Raw genomic sequence first — 27056 nt, forward strand, 5'->3', positions numbered from 1 at the left:
TGGTCTGCCCATTCGATGGAATATTATTCAGCCATGAAAAAGGAATGATGTTTCTGATACATGCTACAACATGGATGAACACTGAGAATATCATGCTGAAAGAAGGCAGACACAAAAAGATACATATTATATGACTCCACTTACATAAAATATCTAAAATGAGCAAATTCATAGAGACAGGAAGTAGATGTCAGGCTTACAGAAAGAAGAAGAGTGGTAGGAATAGGGGTTACTGCTTAATGGGAAGGGAGTTTCTGTTTGGGGTGATGAAAAAGTGTTAGTAATGAATGGATAGCGGTGACGGCAGCACCACGTTGTGAATGTAATTACCGCCACTGAATTTTACATTTTAAAATGACTACTATGGCAAATTTTATGTTTATATACACACAAACATATATATATATACCATATATATTTATTATATATATCTTTATACATACGTTACCGTGATAGAAGTTTACAAAAGCCCTGCTGCCGTGCGGGAGCCACGGAGGCCTCTGAGGCAGCGGCAGCTGAGCCTGCAGCTCTGTGCTTCAGTGCCCCAGCCGTCCCGGGGGCCATGAGGGGAGCCAACGCTGCCTCGGGCCTGTGGGATCCCCCGGGATGGCTGAGGCGCAGCCGGCCGCGGTCCACAGCTCTGGTGCCGCCTGCCCGGGAGGTGATGTAGCCGTGGTGAGGGAGCTGTCCCAGGCTATGCACAGCCGCGTCCTGTGTGCCATGAGCAGCTGCCCAACAGCCCCGCACTCAGCACGCACCTGCCCAACAGCCCCGCGCTCAGCACGCACCTGCCCAACAGCCCTGCGCTCAGCATGCACCTGCTTGCAGGATGGCATAGTAAGTCCAACTATAAGGAAAGACTTGAAAACTGTACTGAATTTCTCCTGTTGTCCAACTGAAGGAGGCCCTAGAGGCCCCGACAGACCATTTTCTCAATTCTCTCTTGTAAAACATCATTTTGTGAAAATGTATGCTGAAAAGAAGCATAAATGTAGCATTTTCTTATGGTCCTGAATGGGATGTGAATAGATGTGCAGAGAGGATTGTGGCAAGACGTTCTGGCGTACCTGTGACTGTCCTCACGCCAGCAGAACTGCCCTGCAGTTACACATCAACTGAGCTGGCCATGAGACCCTGCTCAGCAGGGCCCTCTACCTAGTGAGAAAAGGAAAAGGGAGAACTCGGTGAACAACCAGAAGTTGTTAAAAAGACCACTGAATCGATGCTCAATAAACCAACCTATAGACCAGACGTCCAAGAATAAGAAACATCAGAAATAAAGCCAGTAGCTTCCTCTGAAGACTCCTGAGCTCTAATGCCAGAAAAAGACTCTTACAACACCTCCTCAGAAGTTACTTTACTTTTACCAAAGCCCAAAGTGGCCCAGCCTGTGGCTGATCGCCAGGGCTCTGCCACGGGCACCATTCACTGACTTTTCTTGTCCATAGGAACCCTGGTCCTCGGCCTACATTCAGAGGCTTGCTCTGTTAGGGAGAGCCCGCCTCGCTCAAAAATTGTGAGTGCCATTGCTGCTGAGCCAACTAGCTCAGGTGCTCAGGTGAACTTGAGTAAAAGTCCACCTACTACTTTCCAACAACTAGGGAACACGTATCAGAAGCACAGCATTTCTTCCATCAATGTGCAGACAGATCTGTCTTAAGCCTCACCCAACTTCATGCCTTCTGCACAGTGGGCTTCCCCAGACTCCTCTGTATTGCCTTGTTCTCAAACTGATTTGACCTTTGGTTCTCAAGTTTCACTTCCCATTCGTGTTCATACTCAAACACTGTTACCCAGTTCTAAAGTAACTTCATCTATAGCTGCTTAGACTAATGCTTTTAAAGATGCTTGCTTCCAGTCAGGTGGTGTCTCATGAGATACTCAAACCAGGGGAGTGTAAAGTCACCCAGATGACCCACTGCACATGGGCCAAGCGGTAATGTGTGGAGACATTTTTGAGACCATCCATTCATCATACAATGTTATAGGCAATATTATAAGCAACAGTTTGGTAGCAGAGACTATGACTCATGGTTTGTTCCCTCAGAATGATCCTAAGACTCAATCAAGATACTGAGAAATCTGCACCAATATAAACTTCAGTGTGCAGAACACTATGTTTCGTCACCAAACATGACAGATAACCAGACCCAAACCACAGATTTATTAAGCGAATTAGAAAACATTGTGTCAATGAACCTGCCAGATCAGACATTAGATAACCGCAGTCTTTTGTCTGACACGAACACTAGACCTGACACCCAGCTCCCATCTGGCCCAAGCAAGAATCCTGGGATAGATTTTGATATTGAAAAGTTCTTTTCAGCCTTCAATCTCTAAACTCAAATGGAAGAAAGGGAACTCTGCAATATGAACACTGAACCAGTCTTGGAATCCCTGGACAAAGAGACCCAAACAGACTTTTTTTATTTGCAGATACCTCTGTTCAGTCCTACAGTTGTAGGGGAAATGCTCACTTGTTGGGCCTTGAAATGTTGGATACACAGACACAGACAGACTTAAACTTCTTTTTAGATGGTAGTTCTCATCTGCCTCTGGGCAGTATACTGAAACACTCCAGCTTTTCCATGAGCACTGATTCATCTGACACAGAAACCCAAACAGAAGGGATTTCCACTAAAAACCTACCTGCTCTAGAAAGCAAAGTTCTGTTAAACAGAACAGAAACACAGACCATGAATTCTGGTTTTGAAACCCTGGGTAGTTTTTTTTTGTTTTTTTTTTTAATGATAAAAATCCTTCACATTTATTTTGCATTTACATTTTTTAAATTTTTTTTATTAATTAAAAAAAGAATTAACAAAACAATTAGAAATCATTCCATTCTACATGTACAATCAGTAATTCTTAATAACATCACATAGTTGCATATTCATCATTTCTTAGTACATTTGCATCGATTTAGAAAAAGAAATAAAGACAACAGAATAAGAATTAAAACATTAATAGAAAGAAAAAAAAAAACAAAAAACCTATACCTCACATGCAGCTTCATTCAGTGTTTTAACATAATTGCATTACAATTGGGTAGTATTGTGCTGTCCATTTCTGAGTTTTTATATCCAGTCCCGTTGTACAGTCTGTATCCCTTCAGCTCCAATTACCCCTTCTCTTTTTTTTTTTTTTTTTTACAATTAACGGAAAAAAAAGAAATTAACCCAACATTTAGAAATCATACCATTCTACATATGCAATCAGTAATTCTTAACATCATCACATAGATGCATGATCATCATTTCTTAGTACATTTGCATCGGTTTAGAAAAACTAGCAACATAACCGAAAAAGATATAGAATGTTAATATAGAGACAAAAATAAAAGTAATAATAGTAAAGTCAAAACAAAACAAAACAAAACAAAATAAAAACCTATAGCTCAGATGCAGCTTCATTCAGTGTTTTAACAAGATTACTTTACAATTAGGTATTATTGTGTTGTCCATTTTTGAGTTTTTGTATCTAGTCCTGTTGCACAGTCTGTATCCCTTCAACTCCAATTGCCCATTATCTTACCCTGTTTCTAACTCCTGCTGGACTCTGTTACCAATGACATATTCCAAATTTATTCTCGAATGTCTGTTCACATCAGTGGGACCATACAGTATTTGTCCTTTAGTTTTTGGCTAGACTCAATCAGCATAATGTTCTCTAGGTCCATCCATGTTATTACATGCTTCATAAGTTTATCCTGTCTTAAAGCTGCATAGTATTCCATCGTATGTATATACCACAGTTTGTTTAGCCACTCTTCTGTTGATGGAGATTTCGGCTGTTTCCATCTCTTTGCAATTGTAAATAACGCTGCTATAAACATTGGTGTGCAAATGTCCGTTTGTGTCTTTGCCCTTAAGTCCTTTGAGTAGATACCCAGCAATGGTATTGCTGGGTCGTATGGCAATTCTATATTCAGCTTTTTGAGGAACCGCCAAACTGCCTTCCACAGTGGTTGCACCATTTGACATTCCCACCAACAGTGGATAAGTGTGCCTCTTTCTCCGCATCCTCTCCAGCACTTGTCATTTTCTGTTTTGTTGATAATGGCCATTCTGGTGGGTGTGAGATGATATCTCATTGTGGTTTTGATTTGCATTTCTCTAATGGCCAGGGACATTGAGCATCTCTTCATGTGCCTTTTGGCCATTTGTATTTCCTCTTCTGAGAGGTGTCTGTTCAAGTCTTTTTCCCATTTTGTAATTGGGTTGGCTGTCTTTTTGTTGTTGAGATGAACAATCTCTTTATAAATTCTGGATACTAGACCTTTATCTGATATATCATTTCCAAATATTGTCTCCCATTGTGTAGGCTGTCTTTCTACTTTCTTGATGAAGTTCTTTGATGCACAAAAGTGTTTAATTTTGAGGAGCTCCCATTTATTTATTTCCTTCTTCAGTGTTCTTGCTTTAGGTTTAAGGTCCATAAAACCGCCTCCAGTTGTAAGATCCATAAGATATCTCCCAACATTTTCCTCTAACTGTTTTATGGTCTTAGACCTAATGTTTAGATCTTTGATCCATTTTGAGTTAACTTTTGTATAGGGTGTGAGAGATGGGTCTTCTTTCATTCTTTTGCATATGGATATCCAGTTCTCTAGGCACCATTTATTGAAGAGACTGTTCTGTCCCAGGTGAGTTGGCTTGACTGCCTTATCAAAGATCAAATGTCCATAGATGAGAGGGTCTATATCTGAGCACTCTATTCGATTCCATTGGTCGATATATCTATCTTTATGCCAATACCATACTCTTTTGACCACTGTGGCTTCATAATATGCCTTAAAGTCAGGTAGTGCAAGACCTCCAGCTTCGTTTTTTTTCCTCAAGATGTTTTTAGCAATTCGGGGCACCCTGCCCTTCCAGATAAATTTGCTTATTGGTTTTTCTATTTCTGAAAAATAAGTTGTAGGGATTTTGATTGGTATTGCATTGAATCTGTAAATCAATTTAGGTAGGATTGACATCTTAACTATATTTAGTCTTCCAATCCATGAACACGGTATGCCCTTCCATCTATTTGGTCTTCTGTGATTTCTTTTAACAGTTTTTTGTAGTTTTCTTTGTATAGGTTTTTTGTCTCTTTAGTTAAATTTATTCCTAGGTATTTTATTCTTTTAGTTGCAATTGTAAATGGGATTCGTTTCTTGATTTCCCCCTCAGCTTGTTCATTACTAGTGTATAGAAATGCTACAGATTTTTGAATGTTGATCTTGTAACCTGCTACTTTGCTGTACTCATTTATTAGCTCTAGTAGTTTTGTTGTGGATTTTTCCGGGTTTTCGACGTATAGTATCATATCATCTGCAGACAGTGATAGTTTTACTTCTTCCTTTCCAATTTTGATGCCTTGTATTTCTTTTTCTTGTCTAATTGCTCTGGCTAGAACCTCCAACACAATGTTGAATAATAGTGGTGATAGTGGAAATCCTTGTCTTGTTCCTGATCTTAGGGGGAAAGTTTTCAATTTTTCCCCATTGAGGATGATATTAGCTGTGGGTTTTTCATATATTCCCTCTATCATTTTAAGGAAGTTCCCTTGTATTCCTATCTTTTGAAGTGTTTTCAACAGGAAAGAATGTTGAATCTTGTCAAATGCCTTCTCTGCATCAATTGAGATGATCATGTGATTTTTCTGCTTTGATTTGTTGATATGGTGTATTACATTAATTGATTTTCTTATGTTGAACCATCCTTGCATACCTGGGATGAATCCTACTTGGTCATGATGTATAATTCTTTTAATGTGTTGTTGGATACGATTTGTTAGAATTTTATTGAGGATTTTTGCATCTATATTCATTAGAGAGATTGGTCTGTAGTTTTCTTTTTTTGTAATATCTTTGCCTGGTTTTGGTATGAGGGTGATGTTGGCTTCATAGAATGAATTAGGTAGTTTTCCCTCCACTTCGATTTTTTTGAAGAGTTTGAGGAGAATTGGTATTAATTCTTTCTGGAACGTTTGGTAGAATTCACATGTGAAGCCATCTGGTCCTGGACTTTTCTTTTTAGGAAGCTTTTGAATGACTAATTCAATTTCTTTACTTGTGATTGGTTTGTTGAGGTCATCTATGTCTTCTTGAGTCAAAGTTGGTTGTTCATGTCTTTTCAGGAACCCGTCCATTTCATCTAAATTGCTGTATTTATTAGCGTAAAGTTGTTCATAGTATCCTGTTATTACCTCCTTTATTTCTGTGAGGTCAGTAGTTATGTCTCCTCTTCCATTTCTGATCTTATTTATCTGCATCCTCTCTCTTCTTCTTTTTGTCAATCTTGATAAGGGCCCATCAATCTTATTGATTTTCTCATAGAACCAACTTCTGGTCTTATTGATTCTCTCTATTGTTTTCATGTTTTCAATTTCATTTATTTCTGCTCTGATCTTTGTTATTTCTTTCCTTTTGCTTGCTTTGGGATTAGTTTGCTGTTCTTTCTCCAGTTCTTCCAAGTGGACAGTTAATTCCCGAATTTTTGCCCTCTCTTCTTTTCTGATATAGGCATTTAGGGCAATAAATTTCCCTCTTAGCACTGCCTTTGCTGCATCCCATAAGTTTTGATATGTTGTGTTCTCATTTTCATTTGCCTCGAGGTATTTACTAATTTCTCTTGCAATTTCTTCTTTGACCCACTCGTTGTTTAAGAGTGTGTTGTTGAGCCTCCACGTATTTGTGAATTTTCTGGCATTCCGCCTATTATTGATTTCCAACTTCATTCCTTTATGATCCGAGAAAGTGTTGTGTATGATTTCAATCTTTTTAAATTTGTTAAGACTTGCTTTGTGTCCCAGCATATGGTCTATCTTTGAGAATGATCCATGAGCACTTGAGAAAAAGGTGTATCCTGCTGTTGTGGGATTTAATGTCCTATAAATGTCTGTTAAGTCTAGCTCCTTTATAGTAATATTCAGATTCTCTATTTCTTTATTGATCCTCTGTCTAGATGTTCTGTCCATTGATGAGAGTGGGGAATTTAAGTCTCCAACTATTATGGTATTTGTGTCTATTTCCTTTCTCAGTGTTTGCAGTGTATTCCTCATGTATTTTGGGGCATTCTGGTTCGGTGCGTAAATATTTATGATTGTTATGTCTTCTTGTTTAATTGTTCCTTTTATTAGTATATAGTGTCCTTCTTTGTCTCTTTTAACTGTTTTACATTTGAAGTCTAACTTGTTGGATATTAGTATAGCCACTCCTGCTATTTTCTGGTTGTTATTTGCATGAAATATCTTTTCCCAACCTTTCACTTTCAACCTATGTTTATCTTTGGGTCTAAGATGTGTTTCTTGTAGACAGCATATAGAAGGATCCTGTTTTTTAATCCATTCTGCCATTCTATGTCTTTTGATTGGGGAATTCAGTCCATTAACATTTAGTGTTATTATTGTTTGGATAATATTTTCCTCTACCATTTTGCCTTTTGTATTATATATATCATATCTGACTTTCCTTCTTTCTACACTCTTCTCCATACCTCTCTCTTCTGTCTTTTCGGTTCTGACTCTAGTGCTCCCTTTAGTATTTCTTGCAGAGCTGGTCTCTTGGTCACAAATTCTCTCAGTGACTTTTTGTCTGAGAATGTTTTAATTTCTCCCTCATTTTTGAAGGACAATTTTGTTGGATATAGGAGTCTTGGTTGGCAGTTTTTCTCTTTTAGTAATTTAAATATATCATCCCACTGTCTTCTAGCCTCCATGGTTTCTGCTGAGAAATCTACACATAGTCTTATTGGGTTTCCCTTGTATGTGATGGATTGTTTTTCTCTTGCTGCTTTCAAGATCCTCTCTTTCTCTTTGACCTCTGACATTCTAACTAGTAAGTGTCTTGGAGAACGCCTATTTGGGTCTAATCTCTTTGGGGTGCGCTGCACTTCTTGGATCTGTAATTTTAGGTCTTTCATAAGAGTTGGGAAATTTTCAGTGAAAATTTCTTCCATTAGTTTTTCTCCTCCTTTTCCCTTCTCTTCTCCTTCTGGGACACCCACAACACGTATATTTGTGCGGTTCATATTGTCCTTGAGTTCCCTGATACCCTGTTCAAATTTTTCCATTCTCTTCCCGATAGTTTCTGTTTGTTTTTGGAATTCAGATGTTCCATCCTCCAAATCACTAATTCTATCTTCTGTCTCTTTGAATCTATCATTGTAGGTATCCATTGTTTTTTCTATCTTTTCTACTTTGTCCTTCACTTCCATAAGTTCTGTGATTTGATTTTTCAGTTTTCTATTTCATCTTTATGTTCAGCCCATGTCTTCTTCATGTCCTCCCTCAATTTATCGATTTCGTTTTTAAAGAGGTTTTCCATTTCTGTTCGTATATTCAGCATTAGTTGTCTCAGCTCCTGTATCTCATTTGAACTATTGGTTTGTTCCTTTGTCTGGGCCATATTTTCAATTATTTGAGCGTGATCCGTTATCTTCTGTTGGTGTCTGCGCATTTAGACAGATTTCCCTGGGTATTGGATCCAAAAGTTTGGAAGATTTTTCTGTGAAATCTCTGGTTTCTGTTTTTCTTATCCTGCGCAGTAGGTGGCGCTCGTGGCACACGTTTGTCTGCGGGTCCCACCAGTAAAAGGTGCTGTGGGACCTTTAACTTTGGAAAACTCTCGCCGTCTGGGAGGTTCGCTAGCCGAAGTGGCTTGGAAGGGTTCGAGCCGGCCCGGGGTCCGAATGCGGGGAGGGTTGCTGGCCGCCGCAGCCCAGGAAAGCGCCCGTCTGAATTTCCTAGTCGCCCGGGCGACAAGCGTGGCGGGAGGGCGCCAGCGGCAGCGGCCCGCCCGGGAGCGCGCTCGTTCCCGGGGAGTCACGGGTTTGGAAGGGGCCTCCCCCACCCATCACCATTCTCCGCGGCCTGGGGATTTCCGATCCAATTCTCTCAGTTGGTCCGGGGGGCCGCGCGTGGTGTGGGCGCCAGCCGCCGCGGTTTCAGGGGACCGCCTCTCCAATTCTCCCAGCTGGCCTGGGAAGGGGGAAGGGAGTGACTCTGGCCGCTTGCCGCCCCGCCCGGTGAAGCCCGCGCGCCTCGGCGATCTCACCCGAGCAGCTTCTCTCAGCCAGCCAGCCGTTCCAAGATGGGGTACGCTGTCTTTTTTATCTCTGTTGTGGCTTTGGGCGCTGTTCTGTATCGTTTCTACTCCCCTAGTAGCTGTCCTGGAGAAGAAACTAAGATCCGCACGTCTTACTAAGCCGCCATCTTCTCCGGAACTGGGTAGTTTGTTTTTCACCAGCAATGAAACTCAAACAACCAGAGATGATTTCCTTCTGGCTGATTTGGCCTGGAACATGATGGAACCTCAGTTCAGTTCGGTGGAAACCCAGATGTGTGCAGAACTACACACGGTGTCCACCTTCTAGAAGGGAGGCCCACGTGCAGGTCGGCATTTACAGTTTTCTTCTGGACTTAGAAAATGGGGATCGGGGATAACAGTATTAACTACTGAATGTAGTTGTCTAGATTCTTTGCGGTTCTTTGCCTTTTGTACTTGTAAACATGAAATTTATGTATAAATGTGAGTGTTTTATAAAGTATGGCGCTGATCTAAAAAAAAATAAAAACAGAAAAGTGGAGGCATGAATATGACAGCTGACATTTACTGAAGGTTGTCTATGTACCAAGCCCTGCTCTAAAACTTTTCTATTTTTTAACCAGTATTAGCTCATTTATTTCTACAAATACAACTGCTCAGATCCTCATTCTACAGATGAGAAAACCAAGGCACAGGAGGTGTGGCAAATGCCCAGTTTTCCACGGTTAGTAAAGGGCAAGAGGAATTTTGAACCAACAGTCTTTACAGTTGAAAGCAAAATTCCAAGACCATTTTGAGTCCCCACCACTTACCCTGACCGCACACCTCCTGTACACATGCGTGACTTGGCATACAATTTCTGCAAGTTCACAGATCCCTCAGAAGCCTATTTTTGGACTCCCAAGATCCAGGAATCCTGGTTTAAATGCTCACCTGGTCAGGGTGGCTAATTTATAGGGGTGAAACAGGCTGGGCATATGAAAAAAATGTCTTCTCATATACTTCTCTGGGATCCAACTCCCCTCAGTTTTGACAGAGGCATGGGGTGGCCAATATTTCACTTCCCTCTCAACTCTACAATAAGGGAAACAGTGGTACATGCCAATGAGAGCCCTCAGCCTCGGTACTGGGGATTGTTGTGAGCTGTGAAGTCAGAGGCTACCCGGAGATCACCTCCCCGCCCAAGGGACAACCTCAGATTCTCCAAGAAAAGCTGGAAGGCCAGAATTTTACATAAAATCTTCTGACAATATGGCAGCAATAAATTTTTCCAAACACCATGCACACCAAACAAAACACGTCTGCGGGCCCCACCTGGCCTGGGATCACTAGTTTGCAGTCTCTGCTCCAAGGGGATCATACACTGTTAGGCCCATGGCTCAGCCTGTCTGGTAGGGAGGACACCCTCCCACCCCCAGCAGCAAGAAGTAAATCTCCATGAATGGAGCAGGGGAAACCCATGGTTTTCAACTTGGGGGCGATTCTGTCCCCCAATCCCCAGGGGACATCTGGCAATGTCTAGAGACATTTCTGGTTGGGAAAGGGTAGTAGGAATTGGGGTTGGGGAGGCAGGAGAACCCAGGGATGCTGCTAAACAATCCTCTAAAGTTCAGGCCAATCCCTACAACAGAGAATTATGTCAAAATGCCAATAGTGCCGAAGGCTGAGAAACCCTGATATAGACCAAACTGAACCCAGAAGGTGGAGCTGCTATGCTAGGAGCCACTGCAGGAGTGGGGCTTGGGGGAAGACCAGCCATTCCAAGTTAGGGCAACTGCTGTTTTCTGTTTTCCACAAGAATTTCTATGAAGATTTCAACAGAAGAGGACTTCATGTCTAAATGTTTTAGAAATACTCAGGTATAGACAGTGAGAGTTGAGCGGTGAGCTGGGGGTGGGAGGCAAGACCTCCCTCAAGGTGAGCTGTGGGTCCAAGCTGTCCGTCCCCCACTGAGTGACCTGCCGTCTCTCAGCCTCCCGCCTCATCCCGCCAAAGGACCATCCCCAACCACTGGCCAGGCCACGTGTCACATCCAAGACAGTCCACTCGGCACGGCCCTTGGGGGAGGCCTTGAAATGAGGGGTGAGGGGCGGAAGGGATTGTCTTCCTCGATTCTCACTCATCTCTCCAAGCCCCAGTTGGGTACTAATGTGCTAATGAGTTGGGTGTGTGTGTGTGGGGGGACGGTGTGTGTGTGTGTGGGAGGGTGGGTGGGTGCATGCACCTCTCATTTGTGATAATTTCCCTTTTCATCAGGGAAGAGCAGTGCCCAGGCTGAAACCTTTGACAGGCAATCCAGTATTTAAGATTTAGGATCAAGCCAGTATTTAGCAGAACTGATGAGTTTTCATTTATTTCTATTTACAGCAAGTGGATCCCAGCTTTCCATTTAGGGATAGTGACACAAAGGTTTCTTTGTAATTAAATGTATTTAATGCGTGAAAAGTGAGCCGCCTTAAAAACAGATTAACCATTTAAGGCTGCAGAACCACGAACAAGGTCTGGGACAGGCAGCCCCAGCCAAGTGTGTCTTATAAAGCACATTGTTATTGCCGATATTTAGTTGTGAGAACAAGAAGTTCATACCAAGAGGAAAAAGTCCAGGAAGGCTCCAAGATTAGAGGAGGGCTTTCGGTGCCAAGCGACGGAGTCAGTTCTTTGTTTGATAGTCAGTGGGGAGATTCCTGGGCAGATGAACTTGCTGCAAAAACACCTTTCTGACTAGAGGAAACCCTGTGCCCACTTGTCTAAGGCAGGCCCGGGACAGCGAAGCCTGCTGTGTGCACGTCAGGCTGTTCCTAGCTCTGAGCTGATGCCTTCAGCCAGCCTGATGTCACTTTTCTTCCTGTTTGGGGGTGACACGATCACAGAGAAGGCTTGGAAAGGTTCACTGGGTGGAAGGCAGAGAAGCCATGGATATTCGTTTCCTGGGGCTGCTGTAGTACCATAAACACCATGGTTTAAAACCACACACAGTTATGGCCTTACCACCTGAAATCAGCCTCCCTGGGCTAAAGTCGGGGTGCTGGCAAAGCCAGTACTTTCTGGAGGCTCTATGGGAGAAACTGTTTCTGCTTTTTCCAGCTCTGAGAGGCTACCCACATTCCTTGGCTCATGGCTGCATCACCCCATCCCCTGCTTCTGTTGTCACATCATCTTCTCCCTGGCTCTGCCTCTCTTGCCCTTTCTCTCACAAGGACCCCTAGGATTTTGCTGGGCCTGCTCAGATAATCTGGCACAATGTCCCCATCTCAAGATCTTAACTTACTCACATCTGCAAAGTCCCCCTGGCCCTGGAAGGCGACATACTCACAGGTTCTGGGGGTTAGGCTGTGGATATCTTCAGGGACCGTTATTCTGCCCATGTCACTAGGAGAAAGGGGTTGCTGAGAGGGACTCTGGGAGGTCAGAGAGGGTAGTGGGAAGGAAGAGAAAGAGCCATGGCATTTTCTAATCACCTACTCAACACCAGACACTGCTAGTCATACCCAACCCAGAGGCCTCAGGTAGTCCTTCTGATGATGCTGTTTTTTCATCATCATCCCCATTTTAGAGACGAAGAAATAGAGACTCTGAGGCCTCTATGTGGCACCAATTGATACCAAGGCCCAGGACTGGACCCAGTTCTTCCATTCCAGGGCAGGGAAGAGGAGAACAGACGCATGAGAGAGGCATAAAGAAAGAATCAAAGGGGCTTGGCCAAGGGAGAGGGCAGACCCTGCCCTGCTTCCCATCCCCTACAGTAACATCCAAACTTCCACCTTCTCGACTCAGGCCTATTGTCCTCCTCTCCTCCCCAACCAGCCACACTGGCCTCCCGGCCCTGCGAACGCAGTCAGTGCCCGCTCGCCTCAGGCCTACGTGCTCGCCATGTGCTCTGAGCTTCCTTGGACTGGCTCCTTCCCACACGTCACCTCCTCAGAGAAGCCCTCCTCCCTAAGAACCAGAGGTGGCTCTCCAGTGCCCAGGCCACACCTCCCATTTTGAAACCCATCGCAGTCATTGTCATTAGTTAAATTATGCATTCACGAGTTTACTGTCTCCCTACCAGAATGGAAACTCCATGAGGGCCGGGATGGTGTCTCTCCTGTTCACTGCTTATTTTCTTGTCCCTAGAAGGGACCAGCACAAAGGTGCTCGGCAATGGAAGCTCAAGACCATGGGGCATTCTGGCCTCATTTCATATTACTCTCTGCCTCTCTCCTTTTGACATTACCAGACAAAGCAGCTTTAGTTTGTCCTCCACTGGCTATACTGCTCCTGCCTCAGGGCCTTTGCACCTCCTGTTCGCTGTGCCTGGCTCTTGCTGCCTCCAAATATTTGCAGGACTGGCACCGCCTTGTGTTTTGGGTCCATCTTACCTAAAGCACCTGCCCCTGACCAGGAAGATCTATTATATTTCACAATTTTTCATATTTCACTGTTTTTCTTCCACAAAATTATTATTTGCTGGAGTCCCCTCATTTATTTCTTTATTTGCTTTCTTCATATTTGTTTCTCCCATGAGTTTTTGAGGTCGGTGAGGTCAGGGTCTTTGCCTGCCCTGGTTATTTCTGTATCCCTGTCCTAGGCCAAGGGTTGCAACAAAGGAAGGCATCCACAGGTACATGCTTAAATGAATAAAAAGAATGGTCTGTCAGAGCTGCAGGCTCAAATCCCCTAAGGTTACCCAAGCTTCCAAGAGACAAGGGGCTCAGGTTCTGGGGTGAAGAGACAACAGATCGAGTCCTCAGGATTTACTGGGATCCGTGGACAGGCAGAGGCAGGTCAGCAGTGGGGAACCGCTCCCAATGGGTTTCCCAATGGCTCCCTGCAGAGAAGTGAGCACTCTCCGTCCCCTTCCTGTTGACTAACTGGAGCAGGAGAACCACCTCTGTCAGGGGAAAGGTTCTGTGGGCTGCGGGTCACTCCCTGGCTTCAGGCTCCCCAGGGCAGGGGTGGACCCAAACAGCCTCGGCCGCCCTCCAGGAACCCACCTGCACCTATATTCCTTCCCTTGAGCATCTGTCCAGGACCAGACTGTGGGCGAGGACTCAGGCCCTCGAGTAACACCTGTCTAGCAGTGATCTGAGATGCCAAGCATGGTAATTACTCTAAACCATTACCGGCAGAGAAAACAAATAGGGATGAGAGTGCTGGGAAGGTCTCAGCAGATGGCAGACCAGGAAGGTCTTGAGTACCAGGCTGATAGATTTGGAATATTATTCTGAGGGCACTGGAGAGCCGCAGAAGGGCTTGTCAGAGGGGAGCATGACACAAGTAGGGTCTCTCATCCATGGTCTTTGAGGATACTTTCATGTCTGGCCTTGAGACTAATTGGCTGTGTGACCTTGGGTGAATCCCAGCCCCTCTCTGGTCCACATACTCATGCTTCAGATGAATGGGCTGGCTGCATGACATCCAGGTGTAGCATTCTATAGTTTAGTCAACCCTTCTCTGGTCTGGCTCTAGTGCTGTGATGGAGCCGATCATTACATTTTCAGGAATTTCGTGAGCCGGTGGTTAAATACAACCATTATTAAATATTACATCAGTCTGACAACTTGAAAAATTATATTAAAAACAAATATATGAAAAACTCAAAACTCATCATTTTCCTAATTATTTTACCAGATTTTACTGTTATCTGCTCTTGAGGTTGCTGAAATCTATTGCATCTGACAGCAGAAATACTATAGAATGGTGTGCTACTGCCCTCCTTTTCTTTTGCATTAGGGACATAGTGTGGATTGTTTGAAGTCAATCATAGTGGGGAAATTTGACTCGATGGAAAGTAGCAAATGCTCGAAACCAGGGCTCTTCTTCCCAGTGCACTAACTTTTAAACATTTACCAGCATATCACTCTCTGATGTGCTTGTTCATATGTGCTGGAAAAGAGACCCAGTGCTTGAAAGACTTTCTCAGAGACTAAAATCTGGCTCAAGGTTGGGAGGTGGGGGGCAGTTCTAAAGAAAGGAAAATCCATGAGGTCAGCCACCCAGGGCTTTCTGCATTCTTGCATTTTGGGGGCCTGGCTGTATGTCCAGACTGGCTCTGTTTGCGCTGTCCAGTCCAGCAGCTGCTACCCTCATGAGGCTATTGAGCACTGATATGTGTTTATGGTAACAACTGAGGTACCACATTTACTTTGCTTTCCCAATCTGACATTTTTTTGTTTTATTAATTTTTAATCTTTTTTTAAATACCAGAAAACACCAAATGCAAACATTCTTAACTTTTTGATCATTCCGTTCTACATATATAATCAGTAATTCACAATATCATCACATAGTTGCATATTTATCATGATCATTTCTTAGAATATTTGCATCTATTCAGAAAAAGAAAACAGAAAAGAATTCATACACATCTTACCCCCCACCCCTCCCTCTCATTGATCATAAGCATTTCAATCTAAATTTATTTTAACATTTGTTCCCCCTATTATTTATTTTTATTCCCCATATGTTTTACTTGTCCATTGATAAGGCAGATAAAAGAAGCATCAGACACAAGGTTTTCACAGTCACACAGTCACACTGTGAAAGCTACATCACTATACAATCATCTCCAAGAAACATGGCTACTGGAACACAGCTCTACATTTTCAAGCAGTTCCCTCCAGCCTCTCCATTACATTTTGACTAACAAGGTGATAACTATTTAATGTGTAAGAATAACCTCTAGCATAACTTCTCCACTCTGTTTGGAATCTCTCAGCCATTGACACTTTATTTTGTCTCATTTTGCTCTTCCCCCATTTGGTCAAGAAGGTTTTCTCAATCCCTTGATGCTGAGTCTCAGCTCATTCTAGGATTTCTGTCCCATGTTGCCAGGAAGGTCCACACCCCTGGGAGTCATGTCCCACGTAGACAGGGGGAGGACCACATTTACTTTTAATTAATATAAATTTAAAATTTTATCCTTCAGTTATTCAATTATTGGAAAATCTTCAAATGTTCTCAGAATGACTTGGGAATGTGACTCTGCTTTAAAAGATCAAGTGTAAACTTTCACCTTGGCAATCAAGGCTCTCTGCAACATGGCCTCCACCTAATTCACTGCCCACATCTTTCACAATGCGTGCTACTCCAATCCTACTCTAGCCAGTACCCGAACATGCCATACCTTCCAGGCCTTCATACCTTAGCCCATCCTGGAATTCCTACTTGAAATTCCATCCCATCTTTATCCACTAAATTCCTTCGGAACCAACTGTAGTGCCATCTTCCCTGATCTGACAATGTCTCAAAGCCAAATCCTCAAAAATGAGAAGATGGCATCTTTAAGGACCTCTAAAATAACAAACCCATGCTGTAGGGGTGGCTATAAAACAGGAGGGTGAACAATAATTTTGGGCAGAGCAGCATGCATGGACAAGCATGTACCAGCTAAAGTGACACTTTAGGATCGAAAATTCTGTTTCTAGTTAAACATCCTCATGGCAGTCACAATCCAGTTAAAGCACTGCTCTGCCATTTTCTGTGTGACCTAGGGGCAAGCTACCTAGCCTCTGTGTTTCTAATTTTCTTCTCTCAAATGGGATAAAGCAACAAACCTCATAGAATGAAGATCAAACAATCATAATGCAAGTAAAATGTGTAGTAAGGGGTCTAACTCACAGTAAGCCCTTAGTCAACACTGACCATAGAAACGCTGGCACAGAAAAGTCTGGAAAAATATACTCCAAATGTTATCAGTAGTGATCTCTGGTAGTGAAAATGTGGATAACTGTCATCTTTTTCCATCTTAAAAAAAAAAGCTCTATGTGCACATTTTTCTCTGATGATCCTATATATAATTTTTGTGTAGTTTCTTAAAAGCAGAATAGCCTGCTTTAAAAGGCTTAAAATGGGCGGGCCACGGTGGCTCAGCAGGCAGAGTTTTCGCCTGCCATGCTGGAGACCTGGGTTCAATTCCTATGCCTGCCCGTGCAAAAAAAAGGCTTAAAAGCAGCTTCATGAATTATGACAAAGGAAATGTGTACTCTCGCTGCATTGTCCTTGGCTGTGTGACCACAAGTAAGGGACCTGCTGTCTCTGGGCCTCTATTTCTTCCTCTGGAAAAGCGTGATCACTATCCCTCCCCTGCTTAACCCGCAAGGTTCCTGTAGAGAGCAGAGAAGGAGGACTTTGCAATATGAAGCTGACAGCCAGGTGGTGGTGGTATTAGTCCCTTCACTGCTGTCTACGAGGCTTCCCAAGGAGATGCTCACACAAGCAGAGGAGGGCAGGCCTCCATCTGGGAGGGCTGGGGTGGGGGAGTGGGCAGTCAGGTTCAGTGCACAGAGCTCTGGGCAGGGGTGGGAGGGCCAAGGTCTCACCCCCCTTCAGCCCCCGGCTTTTCTGCTCTGTACTTCCAGTCTGTGAAATGAGAAAGACAAACTTTGAACCGAGGGTTCTAAACTTTCCTTTACTTTTACGCATCAGGATCCTTTTCTCAAATGAAACACAGACATCAGCAGTTCTGTTCCTAAAAATCAGGTGATCTGTGCAAAAACAGCCAACCAGGAGTCTATTTCCCATTATCTTAAGTGGGAAAAATGATAAAACATCACATGTCAACTCTAATCCCCCCTCTTTAATTTCAGAAAATAAAACCACAACATAGTGAAACTCTCTTTATACATGAGAGACTGTCATAGTAGGATGTGTAATCCTTAAAACATCCCTTCCCGGTTGCTAAATAATTATTCAGGTTGTTAACAGGCTGTTGCTGTGCATAGCAACATGACTCTGGAGAGGCTCTCCTGGCTCCAGGGACATCTGCCAGGCTCAGGCCCTGCTGACCCTCAGCTCCCTTTTCAAAATGTCTCCATGTGATTCTCATATTCTTCCAAGCCATCTACAATGAATGTGAGGCTTTTCTGTGCATCATTTTGTTAAAAGTGTTGTACAGAGTTTGGGGGACAAAGGTATATATGTTTTCTACAGGAAACATTAGCTGAAAAAAAAAACTTTAGAGAGCTATTTATGTCCTAGGAGGCTTGGGTTTTATAGAGTGAGAAGCATTCATGCTAGGAGAACACTGATGGAGGTTTGTCCTGTGAAAACCAGGGGGCACCCCAGAATCTTTTTATAGGAGTTGAGGGGTGATACTGAGGTTGGAAAGTGGGGCTTGAAGCTGCGTCAGCATTATGCAATCAAAGGATGAGATTGCTGACAGAAGATGGGAGAATGTTAGAGGGCCCCTTCTTTACTGCTGTTATTGAACCTCTAGGAAGCAGCTGCAGCAGTGGTAGTGGAGAGGCAGTGATAAAATAGCCAGCACTTTAATAAGCTCTTATTTGTTCTAGGTACTGTTCTTTTTTGGGGGTGGGTGGTGGTGGTGGTGGTGCATGGTCCAAGAATAGAATGCGGGTTTCCCACATGGCAGGCAGGTATTCTACCACTGAACCATCCATGCTCCCCACCAGGCACTGTTCTAAGTACTAAACACGAATTAACTCATTTAATTCCCAGAAAAACTCTATGAGCTAGGTGCTGTCATCATCACTGTCTTATAGATGGAGAAACCAAGGCACAGAGACGTTAAGAGCTTATTGGGTGGATTGAATCACGCCCCCAACAAATGACATGTTCATAATCTTAATCCACACTGCTGTGGGTGTGAACCCATTTATAATTAGGACCCTTTGAAGGCATCATCACCAGGTAAGGTGTGGACCCATTTGTGCACGGGGTCCTCTAAAATCCCATTTAGGTGTGGCCCAACCGAATCAGGGTGAGCCTAAATCCGTATTACTGGAGGCCTTACAGAGAGAAGCCAGAAACCAGAGAAAGCCACAAAAGGAAGCCAGAAATGAACCAAAACAGGAATAGCAGAAGCAGAGAGAGAGAGAGAGAGCTCTCTGGGTGATGGGAGGCCCAGGTACAAGGCAAGGGACCCCAAGGAAGGCAGCAAGCCAGCACCAAAGTGCTACAGATGCTGGCGAGAAAGCATGGCCCTGCCGATGCCTTGATTTTGGACCTCTAGCCTCTGAAACCATAAGACAATAAATGCTTGTTGTTTAAGCATTTATTTAAGCACACCACCCACCGTGTGATATTTGTTATAGTGGCCATGGCAAACTAAGACACTTGCCCACAGTCATCCAGCTTGTAAGTATCAGAGCTGGCGTTTGGGTCCAGGTGGCAGAGCTTTGGAGTTCCTGCTCGGAGCCACTGCCCCGATCCCGAAGGCCGAGGAGCCTCTGGGGATAAGACAGAGTGTCAGAACCCCACCGACTTCACCTTCTCCCCACCTCAAAGCAGACGCTGAGGAACCTCGAATTGGAGAGCCTAATTGATGACCAGGCTTGGGGACCTCCAGACCCCCACGCTGAGGGGGCAGAGGGGAGGCAACAGGGTGGCACCCTTACCCACAGCTTCCCGTCATAGAAGTAGGCTCCCAGGAGCTTCACGATGTAGGGGTGGTCGCAGGTGGCCAGTATCTCAATCTCCACAATGTAGTCTTCCAGCTCTTCCTCACTCTTGGTCTCAATCACTTTGGCTGCGGCCAGGGCACCAGTCTCCTTGTTCTTGGCCTGCAAAGCGGAGACACGGAAGGTCAACCAGACACGTCTGCAAGGAAACTGGCCCTCGGAAGCTAGCCTGGAGAGCCAGGCATGAGACAACCGGGTGTGAAAATGGAGGTGTCACGTGCTGGACAAGGCTGGAGAAGTTGAATGAGGAGCGACATGTTCCCGACAAAGGCCAGTGCTGCACATCCTACCAGCACAGGGATACATGCATGACAAACACTGCTCTGTTATGGGAAAAGACAAAGAACTATGCTGCATCCGGACTATGGAATAAAAAAATATAATTGCTCCTAGGCATACATCCTGAAGGACTGAAAGCAGGGTCTCAAACAGATACGTGTACCCCAGTGTTCCCAGCAACACTGTTCACGATAGCCAAAAGATGGAAACAACCCAAGTGCCCATCAACAGACGCATGGATGAGCAGTGGCCTATCTGCACAATGGAGCATCATTCTGTCATAAAACAGACATGAAGTTCTGATGCACGTGACAATGCAAACCTTCAAGACATCATGTTGAATGACATAAGCCAGATACAAAAGAACAAATATTATGCAATTCTACTTATATGAAATAACGAAAAATAGGCAAATTCATAGAGATTGTAAGTAGATTAGAAGTTATCAGGAGCTGGGGGAGGGGTAACAGGAGTTACTGCCTAATGGGTACAGGGTTTCCTTTCCGGGTGATGAGAAAGTTTTGGTAAGGGATGGTGGTGATGGTGGTACAAAATGGTAAATGTAATTAATACTGCTGAAGGATTCACTTAAAAATGGTTAAAATGGTAAGCTTTATGTTATATATATGTATGCTACCACAATACATTTTTTTAAAGCAGATAATCAAGAAAGCATTTCTAAAAGATGGAATTCTTTCATGAGAACATGAATATCTCTTTCACGCAGACAAAACAGCCAGTAATTCACTTAAGAAAAAAAAAGGACAATCTCCACCATATCATTTCCAATCTAACGAAATTAACAATAATAAGAGTAGAATAGCTCTAGAAACACCAACACGGAAAGACCATTGAGTTATTGAGTAAAAACTCAAGTCACTGAACAATAAACGTGGTAGGATATTTCTTGCATAAAAAATGGAAAACTCTACTTTCCTAAATACACACGTGTGTATGTAAAAGCACGGAAAAATCCTGGAAAGATACACCCGCATCCTGACAGCAGACTGGGCTGGACCAGAAGTGGGGAGGGGGAGTTAAAGGGCATTTTCACTGTTTTGCTTTAAAAAAATTTTAATAGGAATGTTTTCATGCATTTATTTGCATCATTTCATATACATTAAAAGCGAAATGAAAAAGGGTTTTAAGGAAGCACACACTGATTACAGAGGGCTTACTTCCTAAATGCATTTCACCTGGCGAAGCAACTGTTTCCTGTTTGATGAAAGAGAGAAACCCGTGTAAAGGCGGCAACTTCCACCCCTCCGGGTGTCCAGGACGTGGGAGTGGAGAACCCACCGTTCCCTGGGATGGTCCCGCGAGCCCGGGGGCGGGGGCGGTCCTGCCTGTGAGAACGGCTCGGGATTCCAGTATGTAAAAGGAACACGTGTCCCTCAACGTGGCCCCCAAAGTGAGCTGCTGCTTCTGGAGCCTTGACACAGCAGGCAACTGAAGCCGGGCTGCGCAGGGCTTACGGAGAACGGGGTCTCCGAGGCAGCACCTTCCTAAGGGCTTTCAGGCTGATACTGGTCACGCTCCACCCACACCTGCCTGACAGGCTGGGACCCGCCTCCACGGGACATGCCCGATGGTGGAATTACTGCCACGTTCGGGGCCCCAGGGATGACAAAGGATTCTCACACTAGGTGTGATCATCACGGGACCTGCACCTCCCCGCTACCCCCACTCGGCAGAGAAGGAAGTCAAGGTTTAAAGGGGAAGGGGGGCAGCGTCCCAGTCCGCACACTCAGCAGCCACATTCTTCCCCCATGAAAGTCCCCTTGGGGCCCCAGGGGAGCATGACGTCAGGATTTGAATCTGAGCCCTCTAACTTCAAAGGTTCTTTCCACTCCGGTACAAAGTCTCCTCCCTGCCATCTCAGAACCGAGCAGCCTCTGAGATTAGATGAGTCGCAGACATGCACTCAGGGGCGCTGCTGGGCTGACCCGGCCCAAGGCACCCACGACACAGGGACAAGGAGACCCTCTGCCTGGCCCCACAGAGTTCATGGTCTATTCGGACAGTCAGACGATGATGAGGCAGCGGGGGTTTCTGACAGGGGGGCTGGGCAGCTGACACCAAAACGCCACAGGGAGCCTTCCAGGAAGGAAGTGATGCTGGGGCGTGATGCAAATGGGCAATTTTTATGTTCATTTCCTTTTTGTAAATTTATTCTCATTTTAGGTAAATGTTTCTGTTAAGTGAGCTGCCACATCTCTAGGGTCCCCCTGCAGTGATAACCAGCAATGTTTACCAAGGGCTCCCCCAGTACTGGGACTGGTCTACACTTCTTCCGTGTGCTAACACCTCTGGCTTCTCAACCGCCCTGCGAAGTAGGTCCCGTTATGGTTTGGGGGACAGATGAGGCTGAGGCAGAGTCACCAAGCAAGTGAGGGGCAGAGCTGGGCAGGGAACGCAGGCCGCCTGGCCCCCGGGTCTGCACACTCAGCAGACACATCCTCCCCCGCCAGCCGAGAGCCTGTGCGGCCTCCCACATCCGGTCAAGTTGCCAAGCTCAGGGAAGGGAATTTCAGGAGGGACCATTCCCTGGGGTCAGTTCTTGTCCCAGAATTCACCCCGTTTACTCAGCCCTACCTCCAGGGGTTCCTCCCACTAAACTCAGTTTCAAAAGCTTGTTCAGAATACCCTAGAAACCCATCAATTTATCAGTCAGGGTCTGCCTGCCTCTCTCTCTCTCTCTTTCTCTCTCCACACACACATTTAACTTATTACGTAACTATTATGATTTTTTTACTGATCCCACCAAAGGAACATCAAAGATAAAGTATCCTTATATACCCCAAAGAATTGAAAGCAGGGTCTCAAGCAGAAAAGTGTACACAGCTTGCAGCAGCAGTATTCACAATAGCCAAATGGTGGAAACAACTCAAGTGTCTACCAACAGATAAGTGGATAAGCAAAACATCATACATACACCCAGTGGAATATTATTCAGCCCTAAAAAGAAATGCAGCTGATCCATGCTGCAATATGGATGAACCTTGAGCACATTATTCTGAGTGAAATAAGCCAGACACAAAGGGACAAATATTGTATGATTCTACGTATATGACACATCCAGAATAAGCAAATGCACAGGGACAGAAAGTAGAATAGAGATTACCAGGGGTGGGGGTGGCAGAAATGGGCAGTAATCGCTTAACAGGTTAGAGATTCTGTTGGGGAAGATGAAAAAGTTTTGGTAATGGATGATGGTGATGGTAGTGCCACACTGTAAAAGTAATTAATGCCACTGAACTGTACTTAAAAATGGTTAAATTGGCAAATTTTATGTTCCATATATGTACCCCAGCAGGAAAAATAAAAGATAAAATAAAGCATCCTTTCACATGTGTACTCCACCCACCTCCTCACAGCTCCTCCTTCTCCTCTCCCAACTCAGAAGAGAAGTTACAGCCCCTCCACTTCTTTAAGGAGAAGGAAGGTGTGAAGGATGGAAGGGGCCAGGGTGAGGGGCGAGGGTAGGTTACCAAGGCAACCATCTTGCCCATGATCTCCCCAGCCACCACCAAGAGCGAGTGGCAAGGCGCAAGAGCTGAGCTGGACAAAGCCCACCCTTTCCCTTTTGCTCCGGAGAGCTGGTGAAGGAGGCTGCATGTCACCTCTTCCTGGTTTTCCTGGATAGGAATGTTCTCGCCTGGAGGCGGGGGAGGTCCAGGCAGACACAGTTTTCCAGGACTACACAAAACCTGCCTTGCTGTGCTACCCTGAAAGGCGGCGTTGAGCACAGGGCCAGGCCTCCAGCCGGGCGCCAGCTTCCCGCCAGTGTCAATACTGAGGAACTCCCACTGCCCAGTGCCAGAAAGGGATTAGTAGAAAACATGGCCCATAAAGTGACTTGGCCAAACTCAAATTCTTTAAAAGCCCAGTTAAGGCAGCGATCCATGACTCGAGGCCGGAGAGGATGTAATAATCGCTGATGATAAAAACAGCTAACAAAGACTGGGCACACACCCTGTGTCAGGGCAGGCCTTCAACTGGATTTCTTCTTTCAACCTCAATCCAGCCCTCAAAGACAGGTGTCATCATTCCCAATTTACAGATTAGGAATCTGAGAGTCAGAGAGGCAAGGCACGTTGGCCTCAGGCCACAAAGCCAGTGGGTTTTGAAGGCTGGATCCAAATGCAAGCCTGTCTGGCTCAGAAAGCCTAAGCTTGAAATCCTTTCCCAAGGGACCTTTCTTGGAGAGTGCCATATTCACCTCCCTTTGCTAAAGATAAGGACAACCAAACCAAAAGCAACCACTCATGTTGTAACCGAGAAATTAAGAATTAACAAATGATTGTGTTTACTGAATTATTATATGGATGTCTTTCTTTCGATATTGTAGAATAGGCAGAATACTTGAAATTATTGAAACTCAAGCAGTCTCAGCCCTGTGTATACTTACTATGGTAATGGTTATTCTAGCTTAGTCTCGGTCCTGTTTATATTAGATATTGTAATGGTAACAACTTCATCTCCCCTTGCTCGAATCTATAAAAACCCTGAATTCCTTAGACTCAGGAAGGCAGATTTCGGGCTCACAGGCCATCTGATCTCCTGCTTCATGCATAGCAATAAACTATTTTTCTCTTTTAAACCTGGGGTGCCATATTGGCTCCTATGTGCATGGGCAGAGAACCCCGTATTTGTTTGGTAACAACCCTGGTAGAGCACTTGGCAGCTGCAGGGCGGCTCAGGCTGGTCCACAAGCCATTAAGGCAGGTGTATCCATTATGCTCATTTCCCAAACGAGGACACTGAGGCTCAGAGAGGTAACAGGACCCACCCAGGACTGCGAGCTGTAGTGGGGTCTCCAGACTCCCAGCCCAGTGTTCTCTTCACTAGCTAGGCTCCAGGAATCCTCACCCGCTCACTCATTATTTACTGAGCCCATATTATATGTGAAGCACTTTCCTAGTGAACTAGACAAACAGCTTTTGTTTAGAGACAGAATATGCACGTGGGACCCATCACCCTCCAGTAACATAATGCACCCTTTCCTGATTCTTCTTCAGGGGAGCCAACCTCCCTCCTTTTCGGGTCCTTGAAGGCAAAGGAGCTGACTCCAACGAATCTAGAAGGGAGTGGTGGGCTCATCCTGGCCAATCAGGCCACTGCATTTTCTCTGGCTACAGTGATTGGCTCAGGGATAGGCAAGTGATCAAGTCAGCCAATAAAACGCAACCTCAATACAGCCGCCTCGCAGACTGCTGACACCGCACAAGTCTTCTTTCGCTGCTGGGTTGGAAGGTGAGGCTGCTGGCCTGGACCTGCCTGCCTCTACTGTGCCTCCAAGTAGGCAGTAGAGTAGAGAGAGGGAGTAAGAGGACACTCTGATCCCCTCAACTGATTTCTACAACTCTGTGAGGGAAGTACTATGAAAAGTCCCATTATACATATAAGAAAACTTGCTCAGAGAGGTTAATTCACTTGCTCAAGGTCACACAGCAGATAAATAACAGGGCTGGGATTTGAATTCGGACTTGTGTGGCTTTAAAGTCCATGTACCTGATGGCTTTCCCAGAAGGTGCTTGTAAAGTCTGCAAAGGCCCAGTCTGGGCCCCTCCTCTATATGGCAGGAGGGTGGGAAAATGATACTCCAGCTCTCTCCATGCTCTATGTGAGGGCGTCTTGGGGAAGGGGGTGGGTCTGGGAAAGCTAAGGGTGGTCTGAGTAGATAGGGCACTCTGGGGCAAGTGGGAGTTCACAAGCAAGGCTGTCATAAAGAACAAGTGGCTGTCTGTGGCCTCTGACGTCCGTCTCTCCCACAAGCCTAGGCGAGGATGGGGTCCAGTGAGGGGTTGGGGGAGCACCGCCTGGCCCTCTACCGCTGGCCGGCAGTGACTAACGCCTCAACCCACACCCTCGAGAGCACACACACAGTGGCTACTTGTGTTTTTTGGCACAGGCACCTCTGTGGGAACAATCCTCCCCCTTGTGCCCACACGCATGCAGGGCCCAGCCCGAGGAGGTGGGGACAATCTCCTGACTGGAGTCCTGCCCCACCCAAGGGGCCCAGTTGGTAGCCAACAGGGAACAGCCCCCAGACCCTCCTCTCTCCTCCCAGCTCCCAGCTGATGTCTGTATCCTTCCCTCCTCCTCCTCCTGGGAAATGGGTGAAAAACACAGAAATTTAGGAATGAGAAAGAACTTTGGCCATTGCCCCTAAACCTGGACTCCCCAATCCTTACTCTGCAGATGAGAAAACTGAGTCCAAAGAGAGGAGGGCAGGCCCAAGGGTTCATCTGTAAAACAGAAGAACAAGAGTAAATGAGGACACAAGGGCCAAAGGGTCTGGAGGGGCCTGTTCAGTGTGGCACTGCCCACTTCCACCTGGGAGCAGATGGAGCTGCCTGGAAGGAATCCTGATGGGGGTGGGGGGAGGGGGAAGGGAGGCACCTGGCTGGCATCCATTCCTCCTTGCGGACTCAAAACTCTGGGTTTCTTTTGGGAACCACCTCTTCCTCACTCCTACTCCAAGGAATTCAAGAGGAGTTGACCCGCTATATCTACAGGCCCACAGCTCAGGCCCTGCCAATCAGCATACTGATGCCCTCAGTCAGTCACTGGCTGGGGTGCATGTGACCCAAACCAGGCCCACGGGGTTATACATGGGTGTTTGGTCAGTCAGTTTTTTGTTTTCTTTTGAATTTTGCTAAGGTTATTGTGAAAGAATTTTTTTCCCCCTCTGGGTTGCTCAACCAGTAGACTGATCTTGTAATCTGTCTTTTCTCATCTTTGGAGAGCCCGCCTGAGATTGAGGCCATGACAGAGGGAAGCAGGGCCCACAAGGAGGAGGGCAGAGTGCTGAAGAGTCTGTGGAGCACTGGAACTAGCCATTCCTGAAAGCAGAACTACCCTTAAACATTTTGGTTACGCAAGCTAGTAAATTCCCTTGTATATGTCTGTCACTTGTCACCAATAGCAGCCTAATATAAAAGGAAATGAGTTCCCTGTTTCTGGGGATGGTTGAGCAGAGAACAGATATTTATGGACGTGCTTTACCATGCAACCATGTTAATGAAGGCCAGTCTCACCACATACAATCTCCCCACAACCTACAAAGGGATGCTGAGGCCTCACAGTGGGCCTGGCTTAGTATTTAAGATCTGGGGAACTTAGGTGGGAAATGTGGCTAAGAGGCCACAGGCCAACAGAAAGCATGGGATTCTTCTAACAAAAGAATTGTCCTCAAAAAAAAAAAAAAAAAGCAGAATCATGTTACACTTATTAAATTAGCAGAAAAACAAAGAATAATGATAACCCCCAGTGCTGGTGACAAGGTGGTAAAATGAAGGTGAGGCCGCTGGCCTGGACTGCCTGCCTCTACTGTGCCT

At 45.2% G+C, this 27056-nt stretch overlaps 1 protein-coding gene and 1 pseudogene across 2 annotated transcripts in view; one reads left to right on the forward strand and one right to left on the reverse strand.

Moving 5' to 3' along the window:
* Positions 1–27056, reverse strand: part of STK10 (serine/threonine kinase 10) — a 200572-nt gene that overhangs the window by 99576 nt on the left and 73940 nt on the right. For both annotated transcript variants that reach the window (XM_077137647.1, XM_077137646.1), the window contains exon 2: positions 19372–19536. In XM_077137647.1, the coding sequence (XP_076993762.1) occupies positions 19372–19536 (165 nt within the window). The remainder of the gene's footprint in view (positions 1–19371; positions 19537–27056) is intronic.
* LOC143664729 (ATM interactor pseudogene) lies at positions 607–12912 on the forward strand (annotated as a pseudogene).

Source organism: Tamandua tetradactyla, chromosome 20 (genome assembly GCF_023851605.1).
Source record: "Tamandua tetradactyla isolate mTamTet1 chromosome 20, mTamTet1.pri, whole genome shotgun sequence".
Classification (NCBI taxonomy): domain Eukaryota; kingdom Metazoa; phylum Chordata; class Mammalia; order Pilosa; family Myrmecophagidae; genus Tamandua; species Tamandua tetradactyla.